The following is an 18,405-nucleotide window of genomic DNA, read 5'->3' as shown; positions in this document are numbered from 1 at the left end:
CAGAAATTGAGAGGAGGATGGAGAGATTTCTCATACCTTCCCAGGCCTTGCCACACATAACCAACCTCGCCTGCTATCAGTACCCACCCCAGAGGGGTCCATGTGCTGTTACAGTTAATAGTTGTATGTTAATAGCGAGCCCACCCGGGCACACTTTTGGTCCCCAAAGGCTACTATTCATGCTTGCTGTTGCATGTTCTATGGATTCAGGCATGTACTCTCCCTGAGAGTATCATGCAGAGTATTTTCAGTGCCGTGAAAATGCCCTGTGCACTACCTATGCATCCTTTACTGCTGACAACCACGATTCTTGTTCAAGAGAAAGCCACAGCTGTGCCTTACAGATCCCTCCTCCTGTCACCCTTTCTTGCCATCCATGAATATCTAATTTACGTGCAAATAACATGTGATATCTGCCATTATTTCATTTCTCTACCTCAGCAAATAAAGCAGATGTACCCAGGAGTCTAAGAAATCACAGAGGAAATATATAGTTACTGCCCTAAATGAGAAAGAAAAGCGGGGTGCAGAGGGGAGAGAGAAACCGGTCATGAGGTGCTGATCACACCTTTTCTTTATGGTTACTGGCCCAGAGGGCTGGGGAGCCACAGAGTAGAGGGTGAGGCTGGGGTAGCAAGGCTGGACCGGGCCCTGGGCTTGGGGACGCGGGCATTCCCATGCTCCTACACCCATCAGGGCCGGTAGCACCTGGGGTACAGCTTTGCCAGCGAGGTTCCCCCAGATGTGATGAGACCACAGAGAAGTCTTTGGAGGTCAGATCAAGCTCTTTCCAACCATGCCCTTGACCGCTTTGTTTTTAGGAGCAGACAGTCAGCTCAGAGCTTGTCCACCCCTTCTTGGATGGCAGGAAGCTCTGGCTTGGGCTAATGGGACAAGCAAGGGGAAGAGGTGGGACCAGGGCCCTCTGGAGAGCTTCCAGCTCTCAGAGACCAGGAAGCCCCCGGCGTGGGGCCCCGGGGTGAGCTGGCTGCTGTCTCCTGCTGCAGGGATTCTCCAGGCCCGAGAGTTAAATGCCCTGGGCCACCATATCAGCTCCTGGCGTCTTCAGGAGGCTACTGTGGCCAGGTAGCTGAGGCACGTCCACGTTCCCTCCTCACACTGCGCAGCCACGCTCTTCAGCCCGCCCTGTCCTGGTTCGGAATCCTGCAGGGGCTCCCCATGGCCATCACTGTGGGGTTGACTCAGTGCTGGGCTGATTGAACCCAGGCCTGGGTCAGAGCCAGTCAGGGCTGGCCTGGCCCCGAGATGTCATCTCATCCTCTGGAGGGGCTGTTCCCCGTCTGCCCGCGGCCCTCAGCCGTCCCCTGCTCGTGGGTGCAGGGGCCCTAGGGGTCCTTCTCTTGCCCGTTTGACCGACCTAGGGAGCTGCCATGCTCCAAGCTCCGTTTCTGCCACACGCTTCTCTCTCCTGCTCTTGCCCTGTGGCTGCCGTACCCTGTGGCTCCTGGGCGCCTCGCACAGGGGTCTCTGATGTCAGGCCGTGCCGCCCGCACCTGCACGGATGAACGCACAAAGGTGACTTCTGCAGAGCACTGTCGGGCTTGGCACAGCCGTTCCTCTGCGGACGGATTTTCCAAGTCCCGTCACTGAGAGCCCTGAAAACGTGTCCTTTGCTCCAGGGGCTCTGCCTCTGCACTGTTTTCCCCAAGGGAGCCACCAGCCAGAGTTGTGTCCCTTCCTGAACTTTGTGATAGTGAAGTCATTTACTTCTGTGTCCCCTTCTTTCCCTATTCTGTTTAAGTGATGGGATGCCTTCCAGTCATGAGTTTAGTGGGAATCCTGCAGCTCAGCCCACAGCCGTCCAGCGTCTGACCTAAGGCTGTGTGTCCTGAGCGTCCCCTTCACAGTCTGCAAGAGGCCTGAGAGCCTGTGCCCAGCTTGTCGCAGGCTGAGGAGGGCCCATCGATGCTAGTGTTGCATTTCTTTGCTCTAGTAAACCCTGAGAGCAACTCAGCAGTAAATTAGTAAATCTTAGTGCAATTCTTGAAGTTGACATCATATTTGCCAACTGCCTCCTTGTTCCCAGTAGTTTAAAGATTACAGGGTCCTCCGCTCCCATGGGGCTTGATGCGGCAAGCCTGGGTAGGAGACAGAGGCAGTGGTTCTCTTGGGTCGGGCAAGGAGTCAGCCTGCCTGCCCGACTGCATCTGGCCAGCCGCCTCCACGCTACCCCAGGCATGTGGAGATCTGGTGAGAGGCCCATTAGGACATCTGAGGAGCACGGGGGCCACCTCTCCTCTGTCTCTGAGCATGTCTGTCCCTTCCTCTGCAGCGTGTGCCGGCCGAGGAGATCACCTACGAGACCCTGAAGAAGGCCATCGGTGAGTCCCCCCGGGGACTCGGGGGAGAGGCTGGGCTCCTGATCTGCCGTCCTTCCCGAGGTGACTCAGCAGGGACCTGGGGCGAAGGCCTTAGGTGGCCACCAAAGCTGCAGCTGAATCCCCGCTCTCCTGACGGTGGTCCCTGGTGTCACCCCGTGTACCCCACCTCAGGAGGCCGCCTTCCTGTTGGCGGCAGCTGCCTCTAGAAATCATCAGCTGAGGCCAAAGCCAGATGCTGCATGAAGCGAAATTTTGTGTAAACGTTTTGACGCTGTTTTTGGTGGAGTCGGATATGACAGAACAAGTGGGAGATACTTGAGCAAGTCGTATTAGCATTTATTTAGCAAGGGCCGTAGGCTTCAAAATGCAGTTACTTCATTCATCTGGACAGTTGCACAATAAAGTATTCCCACTAGGAAATGTTTTTCTGATGACAAATTAAGCCTTTAGATTTCCTTTTCATTAAGCTTCTCCGTGTTTTGTGATGCACTTTCCGGTGGTGCTCACTGCCTGCTTTTTTTTTTTTCTTTTTTCTTTTTGTACTGGGGGTTGAACCCAGGGCCTCCCAGCGTGGTGAGGTGACAGGACGTGCCACCATGCCTGGCTTGCTGGTCTTGTGATGGCAAATGTCAGTGACCCACCCTGCACTCCCAGTACCCACATAGTTTTTTGGAGGGCGCTGTCTCATTTTGGAGACGGAATGGCATGTGTAAAGCCTTAAGCTAAAGGGCCTCAGACTGTCCTGCTATGGGGCAGTGTTGACTTCCCTGGTCCTATAGCTTTTTTGGTGTCCCTTTTCCAATTAGCCTCAGTACTAAAAGGACCAGTTGTTCCAGGACTTTCTGTTAAGCAGCAGAAGAGTTCTCAAACTGGTTCTCAAGCTCAGTACAAAGAGGGCTGCACCTCTGGCAGAACCAGGAGGAAGTCCCGCCTCCCCAGGACACCGCTGACCCTTACGATTAGCAGGGGACAGAGCACCGGGAGGAGATCACCTACCTTCCTACCTCCGCGAGCCCTTCCCATCCTCCTCAGTGGGAGACCTGAGCGCTCACCCAGCTCTCGGTGTCCCTGTCGCAGTGGACAGTGTGGCGGTGGAGGAGCAGGAACGCGAGCGACGGCGGCAAGTGGTGGAGAAATTCCAGAAGGCGCCCTTCGAGGAGATCGCAGCCCACTGCGGGGCCCGGGTGAGTGCAGTGTCACAGGCCATGCCAGACACACCCGATGTGGGCACAGGGCAGGTTTGAGTTTATTTAGCAGCCTATTCTGGCTTACTGTCCTCTAAAAAAGTAGGGCTTAACATCCAAGACAGAGAACTCTGCTATTGTCCCAACGCCTTACATTGTTCCCTGTGACCCCAAAGCCGTGTGTGTGTGTGTGTGTGTGTGTGTGTGTGTGGCATTCTTCAGACCACACAGCCGTCACATGAAGACTTCCAGAGCCCAGTACCAGACCGTCCAGTCAAACTCATCCTGATCACAATAGCAGGTGTGAAAAACTCCCGCCCACGAGGGCACCATCATTTATCAGCTTATTTGACCCTCCTAACTGTGAGGTTGGTACCTCTGTAGTCCCATGTTACACCACCGCGGACAAGGAGAGGGAGAGGAGAGCAGGCAGGGGAGAGCACAGCAGGGGCTCCGCCAGGCTTCGGGAGACAGAGCCAGACAAGCAGGGGTGGCCACCCGGGCTGACCTCCACGGTGATTGTGCGCCATGATTCGCTCGCCACTGTGTCAGCCTATTTAGTAACAATGTGACAAAGCCACAGCATTCCAAGTCTGCAGTGACACCTGCTCTCAACACAGATACACGCAATGTTATGTTGTTGTTGTTTTGGAGTCTGGGTCTTGATGCATAGTTCAGGCTAGCCTTGCACTCACCGTAGTGCAAGTGGTTCTCAGACTGTCTCAGACTTGTGAAAGTCCTGCCTGAGCCTCTCGAGTGCTGGGGCTACAGCTGTGTACCACCACACCCGGCTTTTATAAGGACTTATGTAAGCATATATTTTGTATGTGTAGAGAAAACAGATTTTCCTAGCCTACCTTCTCCTAACTTCTAACCCCTTTGAGAGGTAGACTTTGCCTGTCTCATGAGCAAGGAGTTGAAGCCCCCTCACTGGACACATGCGAGTTGAGGAAAGAGCCAGCCCCAGTGAAGGCCCCTGAGTCCAGGCCCAGAACTGAGGGCCAAAGGACTTGAACTCCGGAATCACTTGCCAAAGTCTCACCTGATTCCCAGGGCGTCTGTCCTGTCCCTCCCCAGGCTTCACCTGACAACTGTCCTGACCTGAACCACAGCAGACAAGTGGGGGGAGTTCACCCCTGGTACCTTCCTGTGGCTGCCATTGCCTGGCGCCACCAGTGTCCCCTGCAGACAGGTGGCCCGTGAGTCCGCCTGTGGGGTCCCGGGGTTCCCTGACTCACTGCCCCTCTGTTTGTATCTAGGCATCACTGCTGCAGAGCAGACTCAACCAGATCTTTGAAATCACCATCCGGTAAGTAGTAACCCAGCGAGGGACCCCTACCTGTGTCCCCAGGGCGGGGGTCAGCAGCCAGCTCTCCTGGACAAGGGAAACAGTGATCACACTGAAGCCTGGAAAGAGCCAGCGGTCCTCATATGTAATGAAGCTGGTGCTTCCTTTCTAAAGTGGCTGCATCCAGGTACAGCCTGCATAAAACTTAGCCTGAGCTATAGATTCTTGGAGCAGCCTAGAAATCTAGCAGTCTGCAGGACAAGCAGGTCTCCAGTGCCAGGCAAAGAGGAACACAGACCAGCTGCCGCGTTCAGTTGCCCAGGGCCAGGACCCCAGACTTCCTGCCTGATGCCCTTCTTCTCTGTCTGTTTCCCCAGGCCCCCGCCGAGCCCGTCGGGAACCATCACCGCTGCCTACGGCCAGCCTCAGAACCACTCCATACCCGTCTACGAGATGAAGTTTCCTGACCTGTGTGTGTACTGAGCTCCCGGAGATGAAGCTCCTCGCAGGGATGGGGGCTGAGGGAAGGGCTGACCCTCACACCCATCCCTGCCCTTGAAAATCTAGCTGGGATATCTGACAGCTGGCCCCTCCCAGCTAAGTAAAGGCAAAGCCTCCAGGTCCCTCCAGAACATCACCACCCTCCTGCCTCCGGCCTCCCCTGGGGAAGACCCAGGCGCCTGCCCCTCTCCGGTGCCCTCCTCCTTCTCTTCCTTCAGCCAGGGTGGAGCATCGTGGGGTGGGCTCTAGAGAGAAAGGGGAGGGAAGCTAGGCTTGGGGTTGGCGGGGTGAAGGGCTTCCACTGAGGCTGCATCTCAGGGCTCGTCTGGTGTCCCCAGAGAAGGCAGCAGCTGGAGACCTGATTGGTCCAAGGAGGAACCAGTGCGAGCTCCCCTTGGAAAGGAGAGGTGAGAGCCGAGTCACAGGAGTCTCCCCCTCCCTGGCTGGTCCTCAGCTGTCTGCTCTTTCTACTGCAATTTGACATGGAGGCGCTTGCCGCTGGAACTGGGGACGGAGACAAGCCAGACGGGGCCATGAAGAGGAACGCGGGGGAGCAGGCCTGGGGTGGGAGGAGGCTGGTTCTGCCGACTGTCCCTGGCACAAGGGGACGAGTTGCGTCCTTCTATAGCATCTCTCCTCCTTTGTTCAGAGGGAGTTGTAGGGGGTGCTCTCTGTTTTCTGAGTGTTGGTCTTTGAGTTACTTGGGCTCTCTCTCTGTTTTTCTCCCAAGGATCCTAAGGAGTTTCCACAACCTGTGGGTTGAGGGAAGGCAGAAAAAGATAGTGTGGTTCAGTGATGGAGAACCTTTTGGAGTTTCTGGTCCTAGCAAACGGCCAGCTATGGTGTGCATGCGTGGGTTCCCACCACCCGTCTAGTTCTAGGTGACTCAAGTGGGTGAAGTGCAGGGGCCCCGAGGCCTGCCCACAGGGTCTCTGAGGATGGTCTCCCAGCTTGGCTGGGGGAGCAAGTCGAGGGGGGAGTTGGGCAAGCAGCCTTTGGGGCTCAGGAGCCAATCTGTCGGATGTTCCAGTCGAGGAAATGGAGCCGGCACCTGCTATTCAAGTGATTTCTCACTCTGGAAAACTGGGGTGCCTGTGCCACCTGGCATTGGAAGAGGCAATGGAGACCCCTTTAGGTTCCGGGCTTCTGTTTCCCGAGTGCCACTTGTTTGTCCCTGCTGGCCGCAGACCCAGAGCTGGGCAGGGCATGGAAAAGGCCGCGTGCCGAGCTCCACCTCTCCGACCCTTCCTCTGAGTGCCTTTGGGTATCCTGGTGTCTGTGGAAGCAGCAGCCCGCTGTGGTCAAGAGGAGCCTTTTCTTCCCAAGCTTTGCCTGTCTTTCCTGAGCTGACGTAACTCACAGCGAGGTGTAAATGGTCAGATGTTCCCTGCGTGGAGAATTTGTGTTTAAAGGGAGACAGTACATTTCTTGACCCACAAGAACCCATTTTTTGGGTACATTTTAGGCAGTACAGCAAGGGGTCAGAAGGAGGCTGTGTCTGCTCCAGGCTGGCAAGCTCCCCAGGACACCCTCAGGTCACACCCTGCACAGTGACCAAAGGGCCATCAGGGCAGATGGGTGCAGAATCCTAACACACCGCACCGTGGTAAATGTTGGGGCAGGGGCTTCTGAGCCTTTGTCCACACTTCCCCGAGACATCTCTTCCCCAGGGTCACTGTCCCGGCTGTGGGCCTGTGGCTTCTGCATGGCCTGCATGATCACAGGCCTGGGCTGGGGATAGGCTCCTGCTCCCCAAGGCTTTGGGGCTATCTTTTGTGGTTTTTGTGTAACTTATGCTCAATGCAACTCTACAGGCATGAATTTAGATTTCTAATTCTCATAAAGAAACCAAGTTTAAAATAAATTTAAACAAACTTAAAGGCAAATAACCTCTAGGAAAAAAAATGAAGGAAAATCTAAACTTTGAGCCACAAACGTCTTCCCTCATCAGATCTTTCCATCTCTTACGCACCCTTGGCTAACAGAGGGGACTCCCCATGTCTTCCTCGTATCCAGGCAGCATTAAGGTTACTCCGAGCATTGCCTGTGGGGCCCTGGTTCTGGGACTCAAGACACTTCCTGGAATCATCTTCCTTCTAAAGGCAGCTTTAGAACCAGAGACCTTGAGGTCTGCTCAGACTTCTCAGTCTCTCACCTACTGCTGGGAAGAGAGAGAAGAAAAGCCTAAGAAAAGGCTTCTTAGGCCGCCTAGACCTCCGTCTCAGCTAGTAGCTTCCTCCACGCTGTGGCTGCTGAGCAAAGACTCGCTGCTTTCAGAGAACCAGCTGTGTCCTGCACATTCTTGTCTGTTTCGGTTTAAAGTTATGCTCAGTAGACTCTTAGGATGCCTGCCGAAGTGGAGTGGACTTTGGATTCTGGTCAACTATACCTCAGAATCAGGATGTTTAAGGGGAGCATCACCTTGGACAGAATTAAATAGTGAATACAGTGATGCCTGTCACCCCATCACAAGGCCTGGAGAGACCAGAGTGAAGTTGAGTGGGATCCAGAGGTGGAAGCTTGTGTCCCTGTCTCCAGCCTACTGTCCCTGCAGCCTGCCTTCTAGGCCCTCTGAATACACTGTCTTGTGCCCCATTGTTTTGCCCTTCTGTGAGCATGAGCCAGGAGGAACCCGCCAGCGCATTGAGACCAGCTGCCTGCAAAAGCTACCAGAGACTCTCTCTGGCTTTGTGGGTAAGGGACAGGGCAGTCAGCATCCTGCTGGTAGAACTTAAAAGGCCTTGAATGTATTTGAGAGTTGGAAATTCTGTTAATTTGATTGGGTCATAAAAGTGGATGAGAAGCAGCCAAGTGTCCCCGTAGTCCCAGGGGAGCTGGTCTCAGTGCCCTGGGCTTGTTCCCAGTTTCCTCTCTGTGATGAGATAAGTGGTTTCTTCCCAAACTGCCTCCTCACCAGGGGTGGAGCCTATGCAGAAAACCCCTCCATACTCCCCTGTCCAGCTTCTCCCCGCTACCTGTATACAAATCGGTGAGCAGGGCAAGGTGGGGCCTGGGACCAGCGAACAGGCACGGCACCGTGTCGTGTTTGTGCTGCCTTTTGTCCTGGCTGTGCCAGGGCCACAGGACACATTTCAACCAGAGTAGGTGTCCGAACAGCCTGTAGGTTTCTTTAGACACAGACCTCTGGGCTGTGGGGGCGCAGGGCTGGTCTTGCCTTTGTTGTCCCCAGGCCTTGTGACCAACTTGAGGTACGAGGCTGTTTTTCCCAGTTTTTTCTTGTGACCAGGAAATGTGACCAGGGGGCCTGCTGAGGAGAGCCAGACCTGGGCTGTTGGGCTGAGTGTTGTGTTTAAAGGCAGACAGAGCTCATCTTACCAGGGCAGGCCATACCTGCTTCCTGTGACCTTGTCCCTGGCAGGCAGGTTCATTCTATTAGTCCTAGAAATCTGGCTGCTGTGACCCTTTTTCCCAGATCAGGCCTAGGTCAGAAGATTGCAGGAGGGTCATGGTGGTCCCTGTGCTGGAGCCTGACTGGCTGAGACGTGGTGCGGAGCCTCGGGGACAGGAGGAAGGACTCTGTGGCTGGAGGCACTTTCTGAGCTCTCCTGGGACAGCAGCCTGGCTGACCAGGGCTTCATCCAGAGGACCCGGGGCTTCCTGAACCCACCACCTTCCCATTTAGCCCTTTTTTTGACTGGATTCTGGCGTATGAAGTGCAGAGTTGTAGGTCGTATATGCTGCAGCCCATACATGGTGATGTGTCTGTGTCCACCCAGCCCTTCACGACCTGGCTGAGTGTGTGTATGTGCCTGTGTGTATGCATGTGTGTAACATAGTCTGTAGTCGGCAATATCTGTATATAATGTCTGGCATTTATACGTGAGTGCACAGTTAGTGCCCATGGCAGTTTTCTGTATTTTAAACTTATTGCATCAAATTAGTTTTATTTTAGGGAAGCAGGGAAATAGGAGTGTGGGAAGGACTCTTAGCAAGATCATTCTTTAGGACAATTAGTTGCAGTTTCCCAGGAAGCCTTCATGATGCCCTTTTCAAATAAATGTGAATGTTGTCACTACATGCCTGTCTGTTTGATTCCTTTAAAGTAAATGTTTTTTTCAGATACAAACAGAATCTGAAAATACCAGCAACGTACCACTCACATTTAGTTACCCCAGCTGACCTGACCTTACCCACCTCAAGAAGGACATGGCTGCGCCTGGGGTTTAATGGCAAACGCAAGGTCTGTGAGTTCGATCCCTGGTACCAAAAAAAAAAAAAAAAAAAAAAAGGAGGGGGAGGAGGAGGATGTAGTGCTACCCAGATGGAAACCCAGGATTCCCGGTGTGGGGGTGTCGTCAGGTGGCCCAGAGCCACTTTCTGTTGGACCTAATTTCCTGCAACCCACATTGGCTTATGGGAACCTGGCCTCCGACTCCCTTCACATCAGAATTCCCAGCGTGCAGTCCACATTTTCTTTCATTGCAAATTCTCAGAGCTTCAAAATACAGGGCATCTGTATAAACTGTACTGTTTGCCTGCAGCTTTGATGTGCACCATCTGCTGGTGTGTCCCACACAAGTGACGTGTGTATATCCATAGGTATCTAAATGTATGGCTGCAAACCTGTGGCCTCAGCATTGTGAAAAAGAAAAGACACTTTGCTTCTGTCCTGCAGAGGTTGGAGTGTCCCTGAGAGAAGAGAACAAGATAAACACACAGCAAGTGATTTGTCATCTGAGCCCACCAGCATGTTGTCCAGCGTGGAGGGCAGTGGCTGTAGAAACTCAAAATGAGATGAGCAGGGGCAGCTGGGAGAGATCACATCCTGCCCAGCAGTAGAACTGAGCCCTGGCTCATGTTGACAACAGGCGAGAAAGTTTGGGGGAAGGCAGAGGGTTCCAGCCCCCAAAGGAAAATGGGAGCGGAATTGAGTAGACCGTAGGCTTGAAGCGCAGCCTTCATCTGGGAAACAGGCTTCGTAAGGAAGGTAAGCCTGGGTGCCAAGGTCCTACATGCCATGCCCAGTTTGGGACTGATAAATTGCAGGGCAAAGTTAACTGTTTTGGTTCTGAATGAGGAAATATGCAAAAGCCAAATTATTTCTTTCCTGGTATTGGGGATTGAATCCCGGACCTCACACATGCTAGGCAAGCACTTTGCTGCAGAGGTCTCACTAAGTTGCCCAGGCTGGACTCAAACTTTGTCTTCCTGCTTGATCCTCCTTTGCAGCAGGGATTACAACAGATTCTGTACACATGAATAGAAATCTGTGTACAATGTGTTGGGGAGGAGAATGACTGGAGACCAGCTGTTTAGGATGTGGTTAGGATCAAGGCCTCAGCGGGGAGGACCGAGCAGGAAGGGAAGGGCCGATGCTGGGCAGCATGAGGAGCGCAGAGCTGGGACGCACAAGGGAGAAATGGGACCCCAGAGCTTGAGCCTGAGAGACGGGAAGAGGAATCTATGTGTAGTGCTATCTTTATACAGACAGGTCAATTTCCACAGCACATATGTGTAAGGGAGTGAGACCAGGCATTTGAGGGCATCTGTGAGGAGCCAAAGTGGAAGTGATACCAACTGTCAGCTGACACTCAGCTCCTCGGGGATAAAGATGATCCCATCTATTTCCTCCTTTAGTCTTCATAACCCTTTCGCTAGGAAGGGAGAAGTAACGGAAAAAACAATGGTGAACTTCAGGGACTCAAGTCTGCACAGCAGGGAGCACAGCCAGGACTCAGATCCAGGGAGTCACAACCGCAGCCCTGAGGACCCTTCTGGGGTGGGTTCCCCGCCTGGCTCCCTGGTGACAGCATAGGCAGAAAACGGAGTCATCCCAGGAGTGCTAAGGAAGCCACCTCGGACCATCCAGCCCATCTGGGCCCCTAATAGGCCAGGGCTGGGGGCGTGGCCGGGCACGTTCTTGCCGGTCTATCTCTAATGAAATCCACTACACCACTTGGCCTTATGGAAACCATTATGTTCCATTCCACTCTAAGCTGGTCTTTGATGGCTGTGTATTTGCATTTCGTTCGCAGTCGACATTCAAGTCAGTCTGCTGCGGAATTGACAGGCTTTATTTCCTAACTACAGGCAGAAGGCACCGGAAGGCCGGCGGGCAGGGGGCCGCGGGGCGGCTCCCCCGTGAGCTGGCGGGCGGGCGGGGAGGCCTGCCCGCGCCTCACTGGCCCTTCTTGTGGGCGTTCTTGACGATGGCGTTCTTGAACAGCGTCACCAGCGGCGTCTGGCTCTTCTCCGAGCTCATGAAGCCGCCGTAGCGCTTGCCCTTGCGCGGGGTGCCCCAGCGGAAGTGCTCCATGCGATAGGACCCGTCGTCCTTCTTCTCGGCCGCGTCCTTCTTCTCGGCCGCTGCCGCCTCGGCCTCGGCCTCAGCCACCAGGCCGAACCCCAGGCCGTCGGGGCCGGGCGCCGCCGCGGGCCGCTCCCCGGTCAGCTCCCGCTTGAACTCAAGCGGAAAGGCCTCGGCCGACTCCTCCTCCGCGCCGTTCGCGTACACCTTCACCGGGCGCCGCTTCTTGCCCACCGGCTTGCCCCAGCGGAAGTGCTCCATGGAGTAGGAGCGCTTGTCCTCGCGCAGGCCCGGCTCGACGCCATCGCCGTGGAAGCCGGGGTCGGCCGCCGCCGCCTCCTCCTCACGCTTCTGGCTCGCGCCGCTGCTGTTACCGCGGCCGAAGCGGCCCCAGCGGAAGTGGCCCGTGACGTACTTCCGGGGGCTCTCGGTCGGCGTCTGCTCGTCGGCGCCCCCCGGAAACACTGGCGTCTCGGCCGAGAGGTCCGGTTTGCAGGCCCGGAGGCACTCCTGGGGACAGCGCGGGCAGTGAGGAAGGCCGCGCTCCGCGCCTCGCACAGCCCTCCCCACGTGCGGTTCCCGGCCCAGCCCGAGGCCGCGCTGCCCAGTGTGCGGCCACCGAGATCTCTCGGTGGTCACGGACGCCATCTGCCCACTTGCGCCTGCCCCGCTGCATACCTCCGGCGACCACCGCAAAGATGCCATCCCAAGCCATGGCTCACTTGTCTGTCCTTACCCGCCCTTGGGAGCTGATCTTCCATTATGTGCCTGATACATGGGACATGTGCCCCATGGGTGGTAGCTAATGACTTCATGACCATTGAGTGTATAGATATGGCTCATTTCCAGTCCGGAAGAGGGATAGGGCTGAAATTTAGGGGACAATCTGGGTAACAGAAGCTTGCTTAGAGGGCCTGTATTTTCAGCAATGCTTCCATCTTACCCCATCTTGCTCCAAGCTTCCCCCCAGCCCTGTCTCTGCATCATGTCTCAGAAACCTTCGCGTACTCACTGGGCCCTTTCCTCTGGTTCTTTTGAGTCTCTCTAGCTAATCTTGTACTTCCCTGCAGGCAGTAAGCCCTGGGACTAGACTACAGGGAGAGTTGCAAAATGGGTTGTTTTCATTGTACATGCCATGGCGCCCATGTCTCTGATCCCTGGCCTAGAGGAGTCAACTATGGTAAAACTGTATTTGCTTAGGAAAATGATCCATAGGTTGCAACTGAGTTACTTGGGAACCACAGAAGAGAAAACAGAAGGCTCTCACCCATTCTACTGAGTCCTGAGTTTCCTACTGCAACACGTTAATGGTGGAAAATTAAAACTACCTACTTTAGACTTCACTCCCCTGAACAGAAGGCTTGAGAGGATGAAAGAACCTTATCACTCACTGATAACGGAAGTGGGACTAGAACCCATGGGTTCTGACTGTGTCCAGTGCTCTTTACCTGTGAGCTCCCAGCAAGAGAGGCTGTTCAGTGTCTCAAATCAAGTCTCAGGTCTATTTATATAATTCAACAGAATTCCCTGGCCTCTGTCTTTTCTGTGCACATGCGAGGGCCTGCCAAGCGAGGGTGAGATGCCCACACTACATCTTGAGCATTTTTCCAACAGAGAAGCTGAGTTAAGATAAAGGAAAAGATTTCCTCAAAGTCATAGAGCAGTTTCATGCTCTGTGTTTCTATTTTTCATGTGCACAGGGGCCACTGATCTTGTGTGCCTCTGCAGACTGCAGAGGAGCTTGGCAGAAGGTCAGCACTCCAGAAAAAGCATGAGGTACTTGGCCCCAGTTACCAAAAGCTGGTACCCTGGTCTTTCCTTCTCCCTCTAGAAATGTTCATGGAAATACTTGGCTGGTTTTGTAACATAATAGATTAAAGGGGAAAATACATGAAGTTAAAACAGTGATGTGAGGCTATGTAAAAATGAATGAATTGGGGGTAAAAGGTTGAAGACTTGGGATCCGTTGATGAAGCAGTTACTGTTATGGCACTATCTCTACGCAGGATAAGTTGTGTGGAGTCTCCCTAGAGGACAGGGCAGGGATAAAGCTAGTCAATCAGAAACTATGAACTAGATCCTTCTCCCTGAAGCTGCTGTTCTCTGTCTGTCTCTCTCTCTCTCTCTCTCTCTCTCTCTCTCTCTCTCTCTCCCCCTCTCCCTCTCCCTCTTCCCCTCTCCCTCTCCCTCTCCCTCTCCCTCTCCCTCTCCCTCTCCCTCTCTCTCTCCCTCTCCCTCTCTCTCTCTCTCTTTCACATAGGGTCTCACTGTGTACTCTAGGCTGCCCTTGAACTTACTGTGTAGCCCAGGCTGACCTCAAAGTCTCAGCGATCCTCTTGCCTCAGCCTCCCAAGTGCTGGGATCACAGAAGTGCAACACCGCACCCAGCCTTTGCTTCCTCTCATTGGCCCAATTTTGACTTCACAGCAGAGTTCTGCTTGTGCCCTGGGTTGTGTCAGCCCCAGTGAATAAAAATGAATTTCCTCTTCCCCACACCCCTTTCTTTTGAGCTGTCCCAAACCAGGGTGGCCTCCGTGGCCCACATACCAGCAGGTGTCTCTCCGTGGTGAGGTCCTGACACTGGCTGCTCTCCAGGCACCAGCCCCGCACTTCCATGGAGATCTGAAGCAGCAAGGCCAGCAGCAGGGTCCCCGAGCGGCTGTAGCACGATCTCGGCATCTTCCAGGTGGCAGGCTGAGGCTCTGCGGAGGCAAACAAGCTCGGTGGGTCCCCTGCGAGGCGCAGAACAATGTTGGACACTCACCAGGAAGGACTGCAGGCCAACACCAACAACACTTGCTTGTGGAGTCCAAGGCTTTTTGAGGTCAAGAGCAGCACTGAGGAGGAAGATGGGACATGTGCACGGTGGAGCTGCGGGGAGGAGAGGAACAGGTCCAGGGAAACTACGGCCACTTCCCCCTTATCTCTGTTAAAACCAAACCCCTGAAGAGGCTAGAAGTGGGAGCTATTTGGGAGAATCACTTGATCCAGCCATTCTTTCAAGAGATGGGGAATCTGCAGCCCACAAGAAACAATTACATCTGCATTTGAGGTAAGGTAAGGCTAAATTCTGCTTTCAACAACGCTTTCTTATTTCACTGCCTCCATGAGGCTGTAGTGCTGACCCTCCAGACCCAAGAGTGGGGGTAACTTGAGAAAGACAAAGGACTCCAAAGTGCCTGCTCAGCAGGGCCATTCCCCCTCCGTCTGCCGGCGTCCTCTCATTCCTCAGATATTCATGTTTCCCGTGAATATGGGCTTTGCAGAAAGGTGCTTAAAACTCCAGGCCCGTTCATCAGATCTCAGCCAACCCAGTCCTGCACACAGTCTCTTGGGTGATTACTATTTCCTAGACTCTCGTAATTTTGGAGAGGTTTAACTTTAAAGCCAATTCTCTTACAACTGGCTTCTTCTGGACACTGCACATCAGACCTCTTGTTCCCTGAGTGTCTTATACACAGTCTGAAATAGGTGAGCTTGAAGGGGATGTGGGCACTGAGGGGTAAACATGGACAGAGAGTTCGGAAGGAAACTAACCTCCAGTGAGAATGGCCATAGGAAACACTAGGGAAGAATCCAGGGACTCACATTTGGGCAGGTGCTGGGAAAGAGGTCAGGAGGAAACAGGAGGAGCATCAGGGTGTCCTGTCCCCAGCACTGCTAGCTCTTCTGTTGCTATGTCCCCCCACCCAGATGAACAAGCCCCAGCCCGGGCTGTAATCAGTTTACCCCTGACTTATAGTCAATTTGGATTTCAGGAGATCTCCACACACACTTAGAAAGAAATCTAATTAGATGAGAAAAGTATCCTTCATTAAGGTGTGGATGATTTAAGTGTCTTCTCACTCCTAAGGAACATTTACACTTTAAAATAAGTTTACCTAAAAGAAATCTTGCGGGGGACGGGAAGAAAAACGAACCAGGATACCATGTGTCTAAGTACCAATCCCAGACATACTAATTTAAAAGGGGTGGGGATAAGGCCGTCCTTTGGAGAGATGTGGGCCAGATCTGTCTTAGAGCGGTGGCTTGGGGAGTGAAAAAGTCCTCTGTGTCCTCATGTCCACTTCAGGAAGCCACTTCTTTCTCTCTGCCACACCCGCCCATTCCCCAGGGCCTGGGCCACCTAGGGCTTTTCGGAAGGGTTGCCGGGCTTGGGCCAGGCATCTTCAGAGCAGCCGTTAGATGGCGCTGGCAGGCGGAGAGCTTGCCCTGCAGCCCCTCTGCTAAGGGGACTCCTCAAAGAGGTCGGCCAGTGTCGCTTTCTATCGTGATGCAGGACAGGCCACGCTGGTGTAGCTCGCTCTGCTCCAGTTCAAGCAGGCAGCCTGAACTTGGAGAACAAAGCAGAGAGATCCCAGAGACCCAGCACCTCCAGCTCACAATTAGGTCCACTCATTACAGGAGAGGCAGGACAACGGTACAGTATAACACAGTAGTAGAGAAAAATCCTACCGATCCAACAGTCTCCTCATCTGTGTGTCTGTCTGTCTCTGTCTCTTTCTGTGTCTGTCTGTCTCTCTCTCTCTGTCTCTTTCCCTCTCTCTGTGTTTCAGTATGAAAGATTGAACCCAAGACCTTCACACTGAGCTACACCCCCAGACCTTTTTAATTTTTAAATTTGAGACAAAATCTCAGTAAGTTGCTCAGGCTAGGCTTGAACTTGCAATTCTCCTGCCTCGGCCTCCCAGAATGCAGGTGCAGTGCCACCACACTCAGCCCCTTGACTGTATTTTAATTCTCAAAGCTGGTCTTTCTGGAATGACTTACACTTTCTAAACACCTCCTTCATGACTTTCGGCTTTCCTGGAAGCCCTCAGAGAGCTCCTTCCGACACACTGGCTGTGTTGTGCCACATAGTAACATTCTTGTCCTCCCGCCGGAGCATCTCCTCTATTTGTCAAAAGCTGGATGGTTTCCTGAAAGCAACTTGCCTTGTTTGCTTTGTGTATATTCTGTCTTTCTATAGTAAATGTTCTGTCTGTCTGTCTCTCTCTCTCGTAAATGTTCTCTCTCTCTCTCTCTCTCTCTCTCTCTCTCTCTCTCTCTCTCGACAGGATCTTGCTTTGTGGTTCAGGCTGGTCCTGAACTCACTATGAGTCCAGGCTGGCCTTCAACTCCCAGTGATCCTCCTGCCTGCCTCAGCCCTCTGAGTGCTGGGATTTTAAATGTGTGTCATCACACCTGGCTCGTGTTTGTGTCATTTTTAAAAAGCAGCAAAGTAGTGAGAAAGATGCTAGCTGTTGTACTTTTTTTTTTTTGTAAGTAGAAAGTATAATAATCCAATACTTGAAAGCCCTGGAAAGTAGAAAATTACAATGTATTAACCTTGACATTAACTTTATAACAGGACTCCACGTGGGTGAGTCTCTGAATTAAATAAAATATTATTGCCAAACTGCATTGGCTACGTCCTTCCGCAAAGATTAGAGGAGCAGAGGTGGGTGCACCTTTACTCTTGCACAGTAATGGACACTCTTGTCAGGTCCTATAACAAAAATGTCCAGGACATAACAGTCATTAGGTGAACCTTCATCTCTATGTGCTATAAATTGATGAGCAAACGTACACTTTTATTTCCCGTGCCTCATTCTAGCCGTTTTGTGAGAACCACCCCTGCCCCGGTTATACATAAAGAGCTTGGAGAATCCAGATGCTCCGCGGTCGGCCCTCCCGCGTTGTGAACGTGCCTCGCCTGGCCTCTGACGGCACAAACGGCTGCAGCCCGGAGTCCGCAGGGTGAACCTGCCCCTGAGCCCGACCGGCGTTTCAGGACCGCGGACAGCTCCCGCGGGCACCTGTCTTCCCCCACCTAGGTCTCGGGGCGGAGGGGCTCCCCATCGGGTCTCGTGGTCGTTGACCCCAGAGCGGGTTAATCATCATAGCGCATCTGGCTCGGCGCTAAGGCGAGCGGCGAAATGAGGATTAGGGGTCTAAATTTTAAAAATCTGTCATGCAAGGGGTTTATTGTGACCCCGTTTCTCTCCCGCCCCGTTTCCAATACTACTTGAGAATATCTTACTTTGCAGACCTGACTTAGATCCAGGAAATCAGGGAAGCGAGACACCTCGGGAACCCCTTGCCCCGGTTTCCGCACCTGAGCCCCGAGCCCCTCCGATGCCTCCGTCCGGGAGCGCAGCCTGCGGTGTCACTGCCGAGCCCCAGTCCAGCAGGAGCCCTCGGCTGTCAGCCCAGAAAGTTTGCCAAGAACTCGGGCTTCCTGTGCCCAGGCCTCTCTCGGGACCAGTGGGCACCGCAGGCCGGGCAGGCAGGCCGGGTAGGAGCGCGGTGCCGCGCTGCTGCGCCCTTACCTGACAGGGCTGCTGCTGTCTGGGCGGCTTCTCGGGTCCCTTCTCCTCCCCACGCGCTCCTCCCTCTCCGCGCTGGGTCTCTGTCGCTCTCCAGGGTCCTTATATACCTGCAGGGCGGGCCGTGACCTTCCTGGCAGCAATTCTGCTGCGCAAAAGCAACTCGTCGGCCAAGCGCAGGGGGGCCGCGGGGCGCGGGAGGGGGCGTCCCGGACGGCGGAGGCTGGCATTAGCACCCCGCTGCCGAAGGGCGCGCCTGGCAGCTGGTGGGCAGGAAGGACTTAATTAAAGATGGTGTTTGTGGCCACTTGGGTCGGACGGAGGCTTAGCATCCCGTCTCTGGGGTGGTGAGGAGGGGCGACGTTACCTGTGTGTGCTGGGGCTCCACCTGCCTCTCTGGCATTTCGAGATAAATGTCACCCCCAAGGCGGCGCATTCTTTATGCCCCCGATTCGTGTTCTGCTTTGGGGAGGAGGGAAGGAGTAGAGGTCAGGGATCGCTCTCCCGCCCCCGC

General features: G+C 53.9%; 2 protein-coding genes across 5 annotated transcripts in view; one reads left to right on the top strand and one right to left on the bottom strand.

Moving 5' to 3' along the window:
* The window catches only part of Efr3b (EFR3 homolog B), an 81,140-nt gene extending 71,789 nt beyond the window's left edge, over positions 1–9,351 (top strand). For all 4 annotated transcript variants that reach the window (XM_023566314.2, XM_063231415.1, XM_063231412.1 and 1 more), the window contains exons 20-23: positions 2,294–2,342; positions 3,420–3,526; positions 4,786–4,835; positions 5,192–9,351. In XM_023566314.2, the coding sequence (XP_023422082.2) occupies positions 2,294–2,342; positions 3,420–3,526; positions 4,786–4,835; positions 5,192–5,297 (312 nt within the window). In that variant the 3' untranslated portion in view covers positions 5,298–9,351. The remainder of the gene's footprint in view (positions 1–2,293; positions 2,343–3,419; positions 3,527–4,785; positions 4,836–5,191) is intronic.
* A 1,981-nt stretch (positions 9,352–11,332) lies between these two features.
* On the bottom strand, positions 11,333–18,017 carry Pomc (proopiomelanocortin). Its single transcript, XM_063231434.1, has 3 exons — positions 17,895–18,017; positions 14,131–14,285; positions 11,333–12,093 (listed from the first exon to the last, which is right to left on the bottom strand). Exons 2-3 carry the CDS (start codon positions 14,260–14,262, stop codon positions 11,455–11,457), a joined length of 771 nt encoding a protein of 256 aa, XP_063087504.1. The 5' UTR covers positions 14,263–14,285; positions 17,895–18,017; the 3' UTR covers positions 11,333–11,454.
* Positions 18,018–18,405: the final 388 nt, after the last annotated feature.

This window comes from Cavia porcellus, unplaced genomic scaffold (assembly GCF_034190915.1).
Source record: "Cavia porcellus strain 051 isolate PalLab524CR breed Dunkin Hartley unplaced genomic scaffold, mCavPor4.1 scaffold_1, whole genome shotgun sequence".
NCBI lineage: Eukaryota > Metazoa > Chordata > Mammalia > Rodentia > Caviidae > Cavia > Cavia porcellus.
Note: the sequence above shows the minus strand (reverse complement) of the source record. Positions and strands in the feature narration are given on the sequence as shown.

Excerpts from the sequence above, each read along its gene's own strand:
- Pomc (XM_063231434.1), bottom strand. The coding sequence starts at position 14,262 with ATGCCGAGATCGTGCTACAGCCGCTCGGGGACCCTGCTGCTGGCCTTG. Across the intron at positions 12,094-14,130 it reads CCACGGAGAGACACCTGCTG|GAGTGCCTCCGGGCCTGCAA; the intron begins GTATGTGGGCCA and ends CGCTGTCCCCAG.